Source organism: Bos indicus, chromosome 26, assembly GCF_029378745.1.
Source record: "Bos indicus isolate NIAB-ARS_2022 breed Sahiwal x Tharparkar chromosome 26, NIAB-ARS_B.indTharparkar_mat_pri_1.0, whole genome shotgun sequence".
Lineage (NCBI taxonomy): Eukaryota > Metazoa > Chordata > Mammalia > Artiodactyla > Bovidae > Bos > Bos indicus.
Window position 1 is genome coordinate 38791774 of NC_091785.1, and position 15424 is coordinate 38807197.

General features: G+C 45.9%; 1 protein-coding gene across 1 annotated transcript; it reads right to left on the reverse strand.

Moving 5' to 3' along the window:
• Positions 1–918: 918 nt before the first annotated feature.
• Positions 919–10335, reverse strand: PRDX3 (peroxiredoxin 3). The gene is made up of 7 exons (XM_019952759.2): positions 10192–10335; positions 8367–8502; positions 6590–6731; positions 5447–5582; positions 4504–4607; positions 2088–2253; positions 919–1774 (listed from the first exon to the last, which is right to left on the reverse strand). Exons 1-7 carry the CDS (start codon positions 10225–10227, stop codon positions 1721–1723), a joined length of 774 nt encoding a protein of 257 aa, XP_019808318.2. The 5' UTR covers positions 10228–10335; the 3' UTR covers positions 919–1720.
• Between the last annotated feature and the right edge of the window lie 5089 nt (positions 10336–15424).

Below are 15424 nucleotides of genomic sequence, written 5' to 3' on the forward strand. Positions count from 1 at the left end.
TGCACTGTTATGGGGTCTAGTCTTAACAAAGGAGCCAGAGTGATCCTCTAAGAACAAGATGATGTAACTCTTCTCAAAACATCTCTGCCATTTCCCATCTCAGAATAGAATCCGAAGTCCTTAGCTTGCCCATAAAGCACTCTGAGCTCCCCATTACCATTCTCCTCCTTCACAGGTCCGGTCACATGGTCCTTCTTCACCCACCCCACGTCCACTCTTGCCTCAGGGCATTTGCACCTGTCATTCACTTTGCCTAGAACCTTTTTATCCCTCACCTTCTACGTTTTATCTCATTTGACACCAAAACCCTAAGGTAGGTACAATTACAGTCCTCATTTTGCAGATGAGAAAACAGACCTGGAGAGATTGATTCCCTGAAACCCTATTAAAATACCTGCACCTCTCTGCTCTAGTCCCTGTTCCATTTTATTGTCCTTCCAGACATTTTATGTAATGTTATTGTTTATTCCCTCTACAATGTAAGTGCAAAAAGGAAGAGGTATGTCTTTTTTGTTCATTCTGCCTCCAAAATAGTACCTAGCATATAGTAGGCACTCCAGGATTTGACTGTAGCCTGCTAGGCTCCTCGGTCCATGGAATTCTCCAGGCAAGAATACTGGAGTTGTAGTCATTCCCTTCTCTAGGAGATCTTTCCAACCCAGGGACTGAACCCAGGTCTCCCACATTATAGGCAGATTCTTTACCATCTGAGCCACTAGGGAAACCATTAAAATGAATAAATGCTTCCATATTTCTTTTGTCCAGCTCCTTGGATGTGTAGCCAGCATCTTATTCATCTTTGTAGCCAGTGAATTAAATGCTCAGTAAATGTCTGTTGATATAATCAGAGAAGGAAAACTAGAGAGCCCCACAATATAAGTAAGCTGAAGCAAGAATTAATGGTGTTAAAAATCCAAGTATTTTAAAATATGTTTATTTTTGATTATATTTTTTACATGGAACACTTCAAGAAAGAAAATCATTACAATAATTCAAATGCATGAATGATTCAAATTCATACTGCAATCCCTGGATTCAATAAGTATCCTTTCTAATTATACCCAATCAATATTAGAAATGTATGTAGACATTAAGTCAGCTAACAAAGTAAGTAAAATAACTATATAAACTATAAATCTCAGGAATGGGGAACATGCATGATCAGTTAAGTCACTTTGCCACTGTGTTTTTTTTTAAAAAAAAACATGATTCACATTTCCTTCAACCATACATTCATTGCAAGCGTTACATTAGACCACTGATACTAACAACTTAAAACTATGTTCTTTAAAGAAAATTCAGTTTAATACAAATAAATTCAAGAGGAAAATTTCAGGACCCTTGATCAGAAGTTTTCAATACCTGTCATACTAGGCTGGTATACACAAAGGTTCAAGTAAGGCTGAGGAAAAAGATCTGTTTCCTTTTCCCATTGAAGACATGATCCAAGAAACAGGTCAACCACACACACACTCTGTAGAAACTAGCCATCCATCCACACCTTGCCTTGGACTCATTACATTAGTAACTGAAAACATTTTAAAAGCCTTGGCCAACATTACAAAAACAAAACATTTAGCGTAGTACTATTTATGAATATAAGCATCATTGGGTTCGGTTTTTTTTGCCTGCTATAAATACTAATCTTTGAAAAGCTACAAGTGAGTTCCCACTGTGGCTCTTTTCTGGTGTGGGAAGCTGCAGGTGTGCACGGGACGGTCTACTGATTTACCTTCTCAAAATATTCTCTGGAAGCAGTTGGATGGGGCTTGATCTGAAAATACAAAAACATTTCACTGGGTCAGTGACTTCATGATCTCAAAAGGGAGCCGAAGGCCCCCAATTTTTAACCTACAGTTCTTTAACTTTTAAAAGATTGGTCTGTTTCCTTTAAAATACATGGATGAAACTGACACGAACAGCATTCCTGGGGCCTGGGCCCACCCCCACCTGTAGCAGCTTCACGCATTTGCACACCACCTCCACCCCTGCTCCAACGTGGATATTCCAGGCCAGCAGCCCTTGAGGCAGTGAGGACCTGGGACCCTCTTGGCTGGGCTCCCATTGCTTCTGGGAAAGAAACCTACTGTAGGAGACTCGGGTGTCCAGTTGGCTGGGCAGACTTCTCCATGGGCTTCCACAAACTGGAACGCCTTCACCAAGCGGAGGGTCTCTTCCACGCTTCGGCCCACTGGGAGATCATTAACACTCAGATGCTTGATGACTCCGTTGGGGTCAATTATGAAGAGACCGCTGCGTAAAGATTCATCCTCATCAGAATATCAACATTACCAGAGCTAGAAAAACTCTACTTCTACCTTGCCTTTAATTCTCCTTGATAGAGCATTTATTAAACTCTATCATGTGCTTAAAAATCAGGTTTTCCTTATACAGAAAGCTTATCATCTCCTATTGATGACAGATGCTTTAACAAAGATAGGACTGGACTAGGCCACCATGGAAAGCAGGCAGTGTGTTCACATTCACAGATTTGACCTGGATGTCTCACAGTATCTGAAGGTCACTGAACTACACAGAGCAAAGACTTCTCGTTAGTGATGCAATAAGCATTCTTTGGGCAGCTATATCAAATATTGGCAAGAAACCATAAGCAACTGAGAAGGGACAGAGACGTATTTTATCTGTATTCTGTAAATACTTATGAGTGAATTGAGTAGCAGGGAGAAAATCCCATGGGAAAATGTACTGGTCTTAAGTCTAGGCAAAGCAGAAATCTAAAGGAAAACAATCCCATCACTTTTGTTTATTTTTGGCTACCCTGAGGTACAGTTTGTATAGTGCCTAGTACTCTTCCATTAAGTTTCCAAAATAATGAACTGGTTTCCTGGAATTCTTCGAATCTTGGATTTAAATATATTTGATGTGTTTCAATCACTTACAGTTCTTATTTTGATCCACAGATTGTCCAAGCCCATCACTGTTACTCAGCAGCAATGTATGAGGTAACCCACCGCCCTGGGGTCTGTGCTTATCTTCTATACAAGTGAGGGTGATACTCTGACTTACGCAGAGATCATAAAACTCAAGAGGTTTCTAACAGTCCATCTTTAAAAGGGTGTGGCATCCCAAACGTTGATCACTCAGGAAAAAGGCAAGTTAGAAAAAAGTCAGAAGATAAAAAGGTGGTTCTCCCTCCCTGGGCCTGGCCTTAGGGGGTCTAGGCTCTGAGGCTAAAGAGTCCTGGCGCATATTCCTGCTGGGTGCAGCCAAGCTGGAGTCCACCCCATAGATGCGGAAATGGAGAGCTGGGTTGGAGATGGGCCCACAGCACAGTCTCCAGAAAGAAAGGCTTATCTTACAAGCCAGACTCAACTCCTCTCCCTTTGTCAGTCCTAAGAGTAAAACCAGTAGGGAGGTAATTACAAAGTTAGTGAGACTCTACAGGAGATTCTGGGAGGAAAACACCAGGACTCTTCTCCTTCCCTTGCCAACGCTGTCAGAGCTAGGCTTCCATTTATTAAAGGAAGGCAGTAATCTCCTTGGAGTCAAAAGGCCTAAGTTCCCAGGTGGCTTCCGGAGCCAAAATTCCAGTGTACCCCCAGTAGGCGGGAGATCAGGTACAAGGGTGGGCAGGTTCAAGCCAGCCCCAACAAAACTGTGAGGCCCATCAAAGTGGGATCCTCGCTTGTGTCCTGGAGGTCAAGTTCTGCCCTGTCCCTCCTTCATTAGCAGCCTAAGTTCTCGTCCGTCCCAGGAAGGCTGAGGGTCTGGGATGGGGCTCACAACAGCTACGAGGACCTGTGCGGCAAACTCTGTAGCTGCCTCACCCTACTCAATCCTCACAACCAACCCAGGAGGTACATTCTCATTTTAATTATGGGGAGAAAGGGACTCAAAGAGGTTAAATATCTTGCTCAAAGTCATACAGCTATTGAGCAGCTGAGCTTAAATTCAAACTCTGGTCTGGTTCCAGCGCTTGTACAAGATACTAACCATACCAGGAAACTGACTCCTGCCCTTGCCGGCCCCCTCTGCCCGCCAGCCCCCTCTGCCCACCGCCCCCCGATCTCTAAGCAGTCTGATGACTTCACTGCAAGGAGTGGCTCCCACGTGGTCAGGAAGAGTGAAGCAGTGTGACCATTAAGATGTGGTACTGGAGACTTCCCTGGCGGTCCAGGGGCTAAGACGCTGCGTTCCCCAATGCAGAGGGCCCTGGTTTGATCCCTGGTCAAGGAACTAGATCCCAGGTGCTGCCATTAAGACCTGGTGCAGCCAAATTAAATAAATATATATTTTTTAAAGGGTATGATATCCTTCTTCAGAAACAGGCCCAGGGAGACACAGGGGGCACACATATCACAGTCATTTCTGAAAGACTGCCAACCCTCGCAGGAGGCACCCACTGATGCTTATTACAATGAAAGACAAATTAAGGGTTTGGGGTTCTAAAAATTCCCTACCCAGGTTTCTGTAAATTCCCTATGAAGTACAATAATGCTAAACACAAAAAACAATTTTAAGTTCATACCAAACGGATCTTACCGTAGTGCGAGGCCAGGACCTTCTAACAGCACACCGTAGTCTCGGGAAATCTGTTTGGTCAAATCTGACAAGAGTGCGATGTTCATATGGCCCAAACCACCATTCTGATAAAAATACAAATAAGGCTGGTGGTTACACTGTGGCTCCCACAGCCTCCTCAGCCAGGTAACAGGACGACTGACCAACACCAGCCAGACAGCAGTCACTGAGCACCCACAGCGGGCCGAGTGCTACTTCTGAGAGTAGAAGATGCTCTTTCTACTGCCTCACTTCGTCCTCCAGCACCCTGGAGTAGCTACGATCATAATCGCCATTTTACAGATGATGAAAGCATCATCAGATGAAAACCTCAACCTGAGGCACACACAGGTTGAGTAACTTGCTCCAGGTCCCAGCTAGAAAGGGGCAGAGGCAGGATTTAAACCCAGAGAATACTACAGACTTTTCTTTTTCTAATTCTTAAAGTATCCTTTTGGTTGAAGATTCATTTCTGAAGCATAAAGATGGAATAATAATAAAAAAAAGAATACTTTGACTAATTTGATATTTAATAGTCCAACATCATAGCTAGAAATTGATTCTCCCAAGCAAGTTTTGAGGCAAGAATACTGATGATGCAGAAGAGTAAAATCAGAGAACTTAACCACTGTCCCACCTGCCTACAGGGTACGGGGATGAGAGGGGAGACAATGGACTCCAGCCGTTTCCCCTGCCCTGCTGAGTTTGTTCTCCATTACTGTTTGGAAAACACAGGAGTAGTGAGGAGTAAATACATGCAATGTTACAGGAGACATGGATAGAGCTTAACAGAATCTGCCAGTAGGTTAGGACTGACAGATAGCCCATTTCAGACTAGTCATGCTTTAACGACTTCTGGCCTGGTCCTTCATGGGATCCGGCAGTCTTTGCGATCACAAGTGCAGAGGCAGGTGGACGTGTGTACCTTCCTCGGTGTGTTTATCCAGGCCAGGTGGCTGAAGTGGGAGTCCACTGACACTGCCACAACTTCGCAGTTCACATCGTGAAATTCACTGGCTTTGTCACTGAAAGCAATGATTTCTGTAGGACACACAAAGGTGCTAGGAAAAAAGGGCGGAATTCTCATCAGAGAATTTTTTTTTTTAAGACGTTTAAAATCTGAACAACAGTTGTCTAAAGAGTAGTTCTATTTTCTTAAAGGAGAAAAAGGCAAAAGGGTTAATTATCCTCACTGGACTCCTGGTCACAATGATACTCCAGTTAAAAAAAAAAAAATTAACCGACTTTCTATTTTAAGAATCATATCAAAAAGTATGGGTGGCAAAGATATACTCCAAGAATAAAGACAAAATTTTATTTAAATAGGTAGCTTCATGAGAAAATTCATTTTATTATCCTTACTTTTCTCATTTCCCCCAGACCAGTGGAAACTTCCTCCCTGACAGGCTTACAGGAGCCACTACTCCAAAGTGGAACGCGGGCTCAAGGGCACGTGGGTTCAGTAATGCAGCTCCCGGGCTGCAGAGCCATAAAACAAGAGCCACAGGGCTTCTCTGGTGGTCCAGTGGGTAAGAATTTCCTTGCAGTACAGGGACCCAGGTTCGATTCCTGATCCCAGAAGAGTCCACATGCCACAGAGCAGCTAAGCCCGTATACCTCAGCCTGCGCTCTAGAACCCAGGAGCCGCAACTGCTCAGCCCACGCTCTGCAACTACTGAAGCCCGTGCGCCCTAGAGCTCCTGCTCCGCCGCAAGAGAAGCCACTCCAGTGAGAAGCCCAAGCACCGCAAGAGAGGAGCCCCCGCTCACCACAACTAGAGAAAGCCCACATGCAACAACTAAGTCCCACTACAGCCAATACATACATACATACATCTTTAAAAAAAAAAACAAAGAGCCATATTAAAAACCATTAAAAGGAATGCCACTCTACCTGCTATACTTATCACTTGTGAATTAACTACAGATGCAAGCTGTATCAACAAGACCATCAGAATCAGCAATAACCCTCCCGTTGACAGGAGTAAAGATAGGCAGTGTCAGTGGGAAAGCAGCGATCTTTGCATGCTCGCAGAATGATGTTATAGCATCACAGAAAATACACTTACAAATCCAAAGGATAGAAGAAGAGCACCAAATATTTCCCCTTAAAGTCATCAAGGCTAATTTCTTTGAACTCTCCACTGACAACAGCTGTACCCTTAAAATAGGGTGCATGCTGGGTGACGGCAGGGGCATGGTATGAGGAACCTGAAAAATACCCCAAAAACATGCATATACAGTTCATTCGTTAAACCAACCACTTATCTGATTTTACTCAAACCTCTTCCAGTAATTAATCAGTAGTATAATTAAAAGGTTCAGTTCAATTGTACATCTTACAAAACTGTTTCTCTTTCCATAGGTCTAGACTGTACACTAATTCAAAGTGCTATGGAAACTAAAGAGACAGGAGGGAATTCCCTGGCAGTCCAGTGGTTAAGACTCAGTTCCTGCTTCAGGGGACGCCAGTGTGCTCCCTCGTCGGGAAACTAAGATCCCACATGCCGTAAGGTGCAGCCAAAAGGCAAATAAATAGACAAAAGAAGATAGGAGAGAGTAGGGATGGATGAACATAGAATTAAGGACCAATCAGCCTGGAGGTGGGGTCTAAGCATGGTCTGGATTTTTGCCAAGACCAGGGCAGATGGCACAAGGAAGGAGCAGGGCAGGTGTGGGGAATGGCCTGTAGCAGAGTTTGCTTGATGTAGAGATTAGGTGTGCATGGAAGGAAGACGCATGGGGGACAGAGCGAGGATGGAGGAAGGCCACGATGCGAGGGCCCTTATATATCAGACGGATGAGTCTGTTCTTAAAAGAGAGATAAAGGAATCACTGGAGGCTTCTGTGCAGGAGATGGGTGATGCGTTGGCTGTTCTTAGGAAGATTAGTCGGGCAGGGGAGAGTGAGAGGAGCAGGGAGAGCCTGATGTCAGGAGGTGACTGCAGCTATCTAAGTGAGGCAGGCAAGGTATGGCAGAGGGGACAGAAAGAAAGGAAAGGATGCAAGAGCTGTGTCAGGACTGCAGAGGCCAGGCTTCAGGCTGGGAAGGCAGGACACAGGAGGCCAGGTGTCAAGATGCCTGGCTTCAGAAACAGAAGGAACTACTGGGAGCTGGGGTTTGGGACAGGTGACAAGGAAAGTTAAACTCGTGTCATCAAGTTGATACTAGAAATTCCTTAAAGCTCCGAGAAAACTGTAAGTATTTTAGAACACTTCACCAACAAACAGGTTTTGCTAAAGTACATCCCCCACCCCCACCCCCGCAACCATCACAAGTTAAAGCCTTTTTAACAGGTGGGACAAACCTAAAGGAGGCCTTTTCAAATGCCACTCATTATCTGAGGCTGTGCCGAGCAAATCTCATATTTTAGAATGGAGTATAAATCTCAGGAAACAGCTGTGTGTCATTTAGATCACGGAGGAGTCCAACAGACTGGCCTAACGTGGCCACGCAGGTCTGAATCCAAAAGCCTTTGGAGTGGCTGCGCTGTTCGTCCCCAGTCAGCTCATACCCTTCACACACAGCAGGCCCAGAGACCTCTGGCTGTCCCCACCCCTCTTTCATGTTCCTCGACCCAAGGGATTAAAACCTCTGGAGTCAACAAGGAAGTGTGACAGTAGGGCAGTCTGCCTTGGTGAGTCGCAACCCTTGGCTGCACAAAAAATACGATGTTCTGGTCCCACCCAACAGATTGACTTAATTTGTCTGGTGGGACTAAGAAAGTGGTACGATAGTAAAAACTCCCCACGTGAGTCTAATATATGGCCATAGTTCAGAGCTCCTGTTCAGAGATGATAAATGTTTCCATTATCTGGTTCAAACCAAAACATAACAACACTTACTGGTGCTAAAGGCGAATTTTGCTTGATCGGAACCAGACCACAATGCATTTGTCAAGCACATTCTTCGAGAAGCAGCAGGCCTAAGGGCTGCAGAGGCAGAAATGCCCCAAGGAATGGCACTCACATGTCGGATGAGCTAAAAAGAGAAACACTTTATATCAGAAAGTATTCCCAGAATGGCGACTGAAACCCCGATGAAAGGGCATCAGGCCAGTAGTGGCCTCCGCTGGCCTTGTTCCTATGAACAAACACTTCAAACTGCAAAAGCATGGATTGAATCTGCTGCTAAGTCACTTGAGTCGTGTCCAACTCTGTGCGACCCCATAGACGTCAGCCCACCAGGCTTCCCCGCCCCTGGGATTCTCCAGGCAAGAACACTGGAATGGGTTGCCATTTCCTTCTCCAATGCATGAAAGTGAAAAGTGAAAGTGAAGTCGCTCAGTCGTTTCCAACTCTTAGTAACCCCACAGGCCACAGCCTACCAGACTCCTCCATCCATGGGATTTTCCAGGCAAGAGTACTGGAGTGGCATGTTCTTTAAACTCCCTTCTGCTTCCTTATCCTTTAAGACTGTAAAGGAGACTGGGAAGACAGGGAGATGTTGGTCAAAGGGTACAACGTTGCAGTTACGGAGGATGAATAAGTCTAGAGATGTAATATACAAGCAGGTTGACTATACTTAATAATACTGTATTGAAATTGGAAATAGAGTATTATTATTCTAAGAGAGTAGACAGATGCACTCATCACACACATAAAGGCTAACCATGTGAAGAGATGTTAGTTTGACTATAGTAATTATTTCATTACTTATATCATGATGCACACTTCAAAAATGTAATTTTTATTTAAAAAAAAAATAGGGAATTCTCTGGAGATCCAGTGGTTGACTGTATATGTATATACATATATAAAGATAATTACCAGGTTGGCCAGAAAGTTCATTTGGGTTTAACCTGAACGAACTTTTTGGCCAACTCGACACATATGTATTAATTAATGGGAAACAAGACTGAAAGGTAGAGGGAAATTACAAGAATATGAAAATTCCATGCTTTTAAAAGGAACCCCAATCACTCAGACCAGGAGACTGGCCAGGCTCTGTATATTAAGCTCTTTACCAGCAGATATGCTGGGCATGTTCTACCACGTCAAGGTTTTCCCTTGGAAAAGACAAGGCCATTCTGGCCCACAGAGATGCAAACAGCAAAGTTCAGCCTCTGGGCGTCTGGACAGGGGTCAAGGGAAACGTTTGCTCAATTTCAGGGTTCTGCATGACTCAGAAGAAAGAGCCTGGGTGGAACCCCACCACGAGAAAGGGGAGGGCGGGCAGCCAAAAGCCTTTGGCACTCAAGGACTTTGATTACTTTAGCATTTTGGTGTCCATCCAGCATTTAAGGGGATGCTCACGGAAACCCTTGAGGTAGGCAGTCTATATGCTAAGGTAAGGAAGTTACCTGAGGTTTGGAAAAAAAGGCAATGGCCCAAGGTCATAGAGTCAGTTATAGAACCGGGACCAGGGGACAGGTCGCCTGCATCCAGAGCCAGGTGCTTAGGCAGAGTGGACTGGGGTCCCACGACTGGGAGCGAAGAGGGATTTGGAAACTGGAACGCAAGGCGGGGGTGGGGGCGGGGTGGGCGAAGGCCGGTTCTGCGCAGGCGCGAGGAGCCTGCCTTAGACGCTGCCCCTGGTCCACTACCCTCTGACATCCTCCAAGCAAGGTGAAAGGCCCCCAGGCCAAGGGAAGCGGTACCCCACTTGGGAAGGACGTCCTCGGAGCCACCGCAGGGTCTCCGCGCCTGTGCCCCGCAGGCAGCCACTCACCGAAGCCCGAAACAACCTTCCCGCCGTGGCCGCCATCTTCGTTATGCAGGGCACCCGTGGGGCCGACAGAGACGTAGAGGAGGCGGGGCCTTCGGGGGCGTGACCAGGGGCGTGGTCTTGGCGGGCAGGAGTGGGCCAGCGCCGGAGCCGGGACGTGGAAGAGCTACGACCTTCTGGCCGGTTTAGGGGCCCTCCGCCTGGTACACTTCTCGGTTGTGGGGTCCCTCGACCCCACCCAGAGGAGGATTAAGTCCTGTTAAAACTCCTAAGTAGCTTCATGCTTGGGAAAGCGATACTTTGTCTCTGTTTGTCGCCCCAGCCTAAAAAGATCCAATCCAGGGTGGCAAGATATCTCCATATTTGCTACTGACTTAAGAACTGACTCATTTGAAAAGACCCCGATGCTGGGAAAGATTGAAGGCAGGAGGAGAAGGGGACGACGGAGGATGAGATGGTTGTAGATGGCATCATCGACTCAGTGGACATGAGTTTGAGTAAACTCCGGGAGTTGGTGATGGACAGGGAGACCTGGCGTGCTGCAGTCCATGGGGTCGCAAAAAGTCGGACACGACTGAGCGACTGAACTGACTGAACTGTGAACCTGTGGATTACTGTTAGTGTAAAAGGCTCCCTTTCCTATTTTGGCTGGAGGTAGAGACTTCTGGCTTCTAGATGAAATGGAATTAATCATGAATGCAATTTCAGGGACTTCTCAGTGGCTGAGACTTGGTGCTCCCAGGGCAGGGGCTGGGATTCCATCTGGGGTCAGGGAACTAGAGCCTACATGACTCAACTAAGAGTTTGCATGCTGCAACTAAGACTTGGTGCAATCAAATAAATAATAAATGTTCTTTAAAAAAATCATTAATGCAGTTTTTCTGTTAGTAAACCAAATTGAAGAAGGAAATGGCAACCCACTCCAGTCTTCTTGTCTGGAGAATCCCATCGACAGGAGCCTGGCAGGCTGCAGTCCATGGGGTTGCAGGAGTCGGACACGTCTTAGCAACTAAACCACCACCACCAATAAGCCAAGTGGGTCAGACACATCAAGGTTTTGTTGCCCTGAAAAATCTTTGGGATGATATGTGGGCTTCCATTTTGGCTTCTCTTGCCAAAATTGGGGGAATTAAGACAAATTTAACATTTATTTTCTGTTGATTAATAAAGTCAAGTGCTCAGTGGTGAGCACGGTACTTTGAAGCATGTTCATCAAACAAGATAAAAATCAATTAAGTGTGATAAAATGCAGATCCCAAGTGGTATTTTCCAAACTGGGTTGGTGGGTGTGGAACCAAACGACACAACCTAGGCAAAGATCAGGAAAGGGAAGGATTTAGTACTTGCAACAAGTAAGTTTTTTTTTTAAATATTTCTTTGGCTGTGCCATGTCTTAGTTGTGGCACACAGTATCTTCCATCTTCACTGAGACATTCAAACTCTTAGTTACGGCATGTGGGATCTATCTAGTTCCCTGACCAGGGATCGAACCTGGTTCCCCTGCATTGGGAGTACAGAGTCTTAGCCACTGGACCACTGGGGAAGTCCTAAGTAAGGAGATGTTTTCCAAAGCATTGTCTCCTTAAATAGCAAAATTAGGGAAGTTTCAAGCTAAGGGTCGGAGAAGGCAATGGCACCCCACTCCAGTACTCTTGCCTGCAAAATCCCATGGATGGAGGAGCCTGGAAGGCTGCAGTCCATGGGGTCGATGAGGGTCAAACATGACTGAGCGACTTCACTTTCACTTTTCACTTTCATGCATTGGAGAAGGAAATGGCAACCCACTCCAGTGTTCTTGCCTGGAGAATCCCAGGGATGGGGAAGCCTGGTGGGCTGCCGTCTATGGGGTCACACAGAGTCGGACATGACTGAAGTGACTTAGCAATAGCAATAGCAAGCTAAGGGTATGTGGGTATGCATGAAGGGACTTGGGTGGTAGATAGAATCCAAGCTTTAGTTGATTGAAGTTGCTGCTGCTGCTGCTAAGTCACTTCAGTCGTGTCCGACTCTGTGCAACCCCATAAACGGTAGCCCACCAGGCTCCCCTGTCCCTGGGATTCTCCAGGCAAGAACACTGGAATGGGTTAACATTTCCTTCTCCAATGCATGAAAGTGAAAAGTGAAAGTGAAGTCGCTCAGTCGTGTCCAACCCTCAGCGACCCCATGGACTGCAGCCTACTAGGCTCCTCTGTCCATGGGATTCTCCAGGCAAGAGTACTGGAGTGGGGTGCCATTGCTTTCTCCGGATTGAAGTTACAAGGGCCAGAAAAGGTCAATATCATTCATTGCTTAGGTTCCAGTTGATCTGGTGGTTGAACACTTCAGGCCAATCTTTATCATTGAAACAGACCTGAAAGTGTTTATAACTGAAGTATCCTTGCTATAGTTACTTCTATTGCCTGATAAAGTCATTTGCTTCTGCATTCTTTTGTTCCCTTTAGATCATAAGTTACTAAGACCTGTTCAAGGACAGCACTGTGGCCAGCCTTAGATCACAAAAATAGCTTAGGCCAAAAATGGCTTTTCTTACATCAAGATAGTCATGTCTGGTTCTCTTTCTCCAGGGAACCCCTACCCTATCTGCTTACAGGTCCAACGTGCGTGCGTGCTAAGTCACTTTAGTCGTGTCCGACTCTTTGCAACTCTATGGACTGTAGCCTGCCGGACTCCTCTGTCCATGGGATTCTCCAGGCAAGAATACTGGAGTGGGCTGCCATGCCCTCCTCCAGGGGATCTTCTGACCCAGGGATCAAACCCCCCTCTCATGTCTCCTGCATTGGTAGGAGGGTTCTTTACCACAAGTGCCACCTGGGAACCCCTACAGGCTCAACATAGATGCCCAATTCCCAGGTCTTTTGGCTACTGCAGACTTTTCACCGCTTATCACTTCTTTTCCAAATAGAAAGCTGAAGCACTTGCCTGTGGTTCAACAGCTTGCCTCAAGTCACACAGGCATTCACTGACTGGGGGACAATGAGAATGGAGAACTCCTCATTGGACACATTGGTCTGCTGATCTTTGTCTAAAGCTTATCTCCCTGGTCCTAAAAAGAATGAAGTACCCTAGAATCTCTGGCCCAGAGGCCCAGAAGGAATTTCACACTAGAGCCTTTCAATATCCTGTTCAGAAATTGCAAAGTGAGTGTCCTTTAGCTAATCTCTGGCTAGAGCCAAAGATGTCCTCTGGGAGGATAAGCAGAGTCCTCCATTTGTTCATTCCAAGAAAAGATAACCTTAATTGGAATTGATATTTGAGTACTATTCTGCCAACCCTTTTCTGACTACCTCCCCCATGGGTTGTTAGAGAAACCTCGAAGGTACCTAGAAAGCTTTTCTCATTCTCATTTCTCATTCTCACTCTTGATACATCATGCTGGGATTCCCGATAGTCTTGTCTGGGGCTTCCCTGATGGCTCAGCAGGTAAAGAATTTACCTGCAATGCAGGAGACACAGGTTCAATCCCCTGGAGTAGGAAGTAGCAACCCACTCCAGTATTCTTGCATGAGAAATCCCATGGACAGAGGAGCTGGGTGGGCTACAGTCCATGGGGCCCCAAAGGGTCGGACACAACTAAGCAACTGAACACACACACACACACACACACACACACACACACAGTCTTGTCTAGATCGTAACCATACTGTGAACTTCGTGAGAGTAGAGCTCGTATCTTACTCAGCTCTGTGGCCACCGTGGTTAGGCTAGTACCTGGCTCATAACAAAGGCTCAGAAAAAGTTTGTCAAACTAATGAATAAGCAGTGGCTGACATAGTGGCCAAAACGTTCTTTCCACATTCATTCTGGGGGAAAAAAAAATCTCTTTATTCAGTTTTCTCTAGCTGTCACAACAAGAACATAGATTGTTCCCCTAAAGGAAAAAGACAAACTGAACTTGTCTTCATTACCAAAAGAGTAGAAAATAACTGAAATTCTCCTTTTTGAGTTTGGGGGAAGAATTTTTGGACCTAGACGAGGGAAAGACAAATGAAAAGATATATGCTACTTTTTTATGATGATTAGGAAAATACCCCCCTGGAACCACAAGTTAATATTCTGGTAACCGGGGCTACAATTAGAGATGGCAGACATTACTCTGGGTTTTACTGAGTTCTTCCTCTTTCCATGGCTAAAAGCATTCGTTTTCCCCTTTTTATTCCTATTGATGAGGGCCCCAGATTCAGCTGTCTCCTGGGTTCTGAGGAAGATGCACCCTCAATGCTGAGCCATGTCTCCTGGCAAAGGCCTCTCCGGACAACCTCATCCCTGAATTCCCACTGCCTGACCTCAGGCTGCTTCACGGCAGTGAGTAACAGATGAAGTCAACCTGTCCTCCATCCAGAACCCCGCAGATTATTTCACCTTCCTGAGTCTGAGACTTCCCATCCTGCCCCCAGCACACCTCGGCTTCCTTCTGAGCCTTTTCTGAGGCTTTCCTCTGCTGTCTTTATTGCCTATCCCCCAACTGTTCTCTGCAGGAGTAGTACAGAATCTGCCTGCCAGTGCAGGAGACTGAAGAAACATGGGGTTTTTTTCGATCCCTGGGTCAGGAAGATCCCCTGGCGTAGGAAGCGGCAGCCCACTCCAGGATTCTTGCCTAGAAAGTTTCATGGACAGAGCAGCCTGGTGGGCAACAGTCCTTGGAGTTGCAAAAAGAGTCAGACATGACTCAGCATGCATGTATGCATCTATTCCCACCCCTGCCTCCTTTTTCAATAGACTATACATATGTGTGTGTGTGTGTGTGTGTGTGTGTGTGTGTATTTTTTAATTTTTTTGAATGTACTGCAGGGCACATGGGATCCAATGATGCCCCCTGCATGGGAAGCATGGAGTCTTAACCACTGGACCACTAGGGAGGTTCTCAATAGACTGTATTTTTTACAGCAGTTTCACAGCAAAATTGAGTGAAAGCCCAGAGACTTCCCGTGTACTCTCTGGCTCCTCGCCTGCATAGCCTCCCTGACCATCCGCCAAGGTGGTGTATTTGCTACAATCCATGAACCTACACTGATAATGTCATGATCACCCTGAGTTTACATTAGGGTTCACTCTGCTGTTGTACATCCTATGGGTCTGGACAAATGTGTGTTGATGTATATCCATCATTATAGTATCACACAGAACAGTGCACTGTCCTAAAAACCTCCTCCTAACTCTAGGCCACCTACCCTCTTTTCAGAGTGGTGTCTCCCAGCCAGCCTGCCAACATCTCCACTCGGATATCTGTTACTCAGCC

What these genes read in the sequence shown, in the direction of transcription:
- PRDX3 (XM_019952759.2), bottom strand. Translation starts at nt 10,227, where the DNA reads ATGGCGGCCACGGCGGGAAGGTTGTTTCGGGCTTCG. An exon ending in AAAATTCGCCTTTAGCACCA is followed by an intron (nt 6,732 to 8,366) that starts GTAAGTGTTGTT and finishes GGTATTTTTCAG; the next exon opens with GTTCCTCATACCATGCCCCT. An exon ending in TTCTTCTATCCTTTGGATTT is followed by an intron (nt 5,583 to 6,589) that starts GTAAGTGTATTT and finishes CTTTTTTCCTAG; the next exon opens with CACCTTTGTGTGTCCTACAG.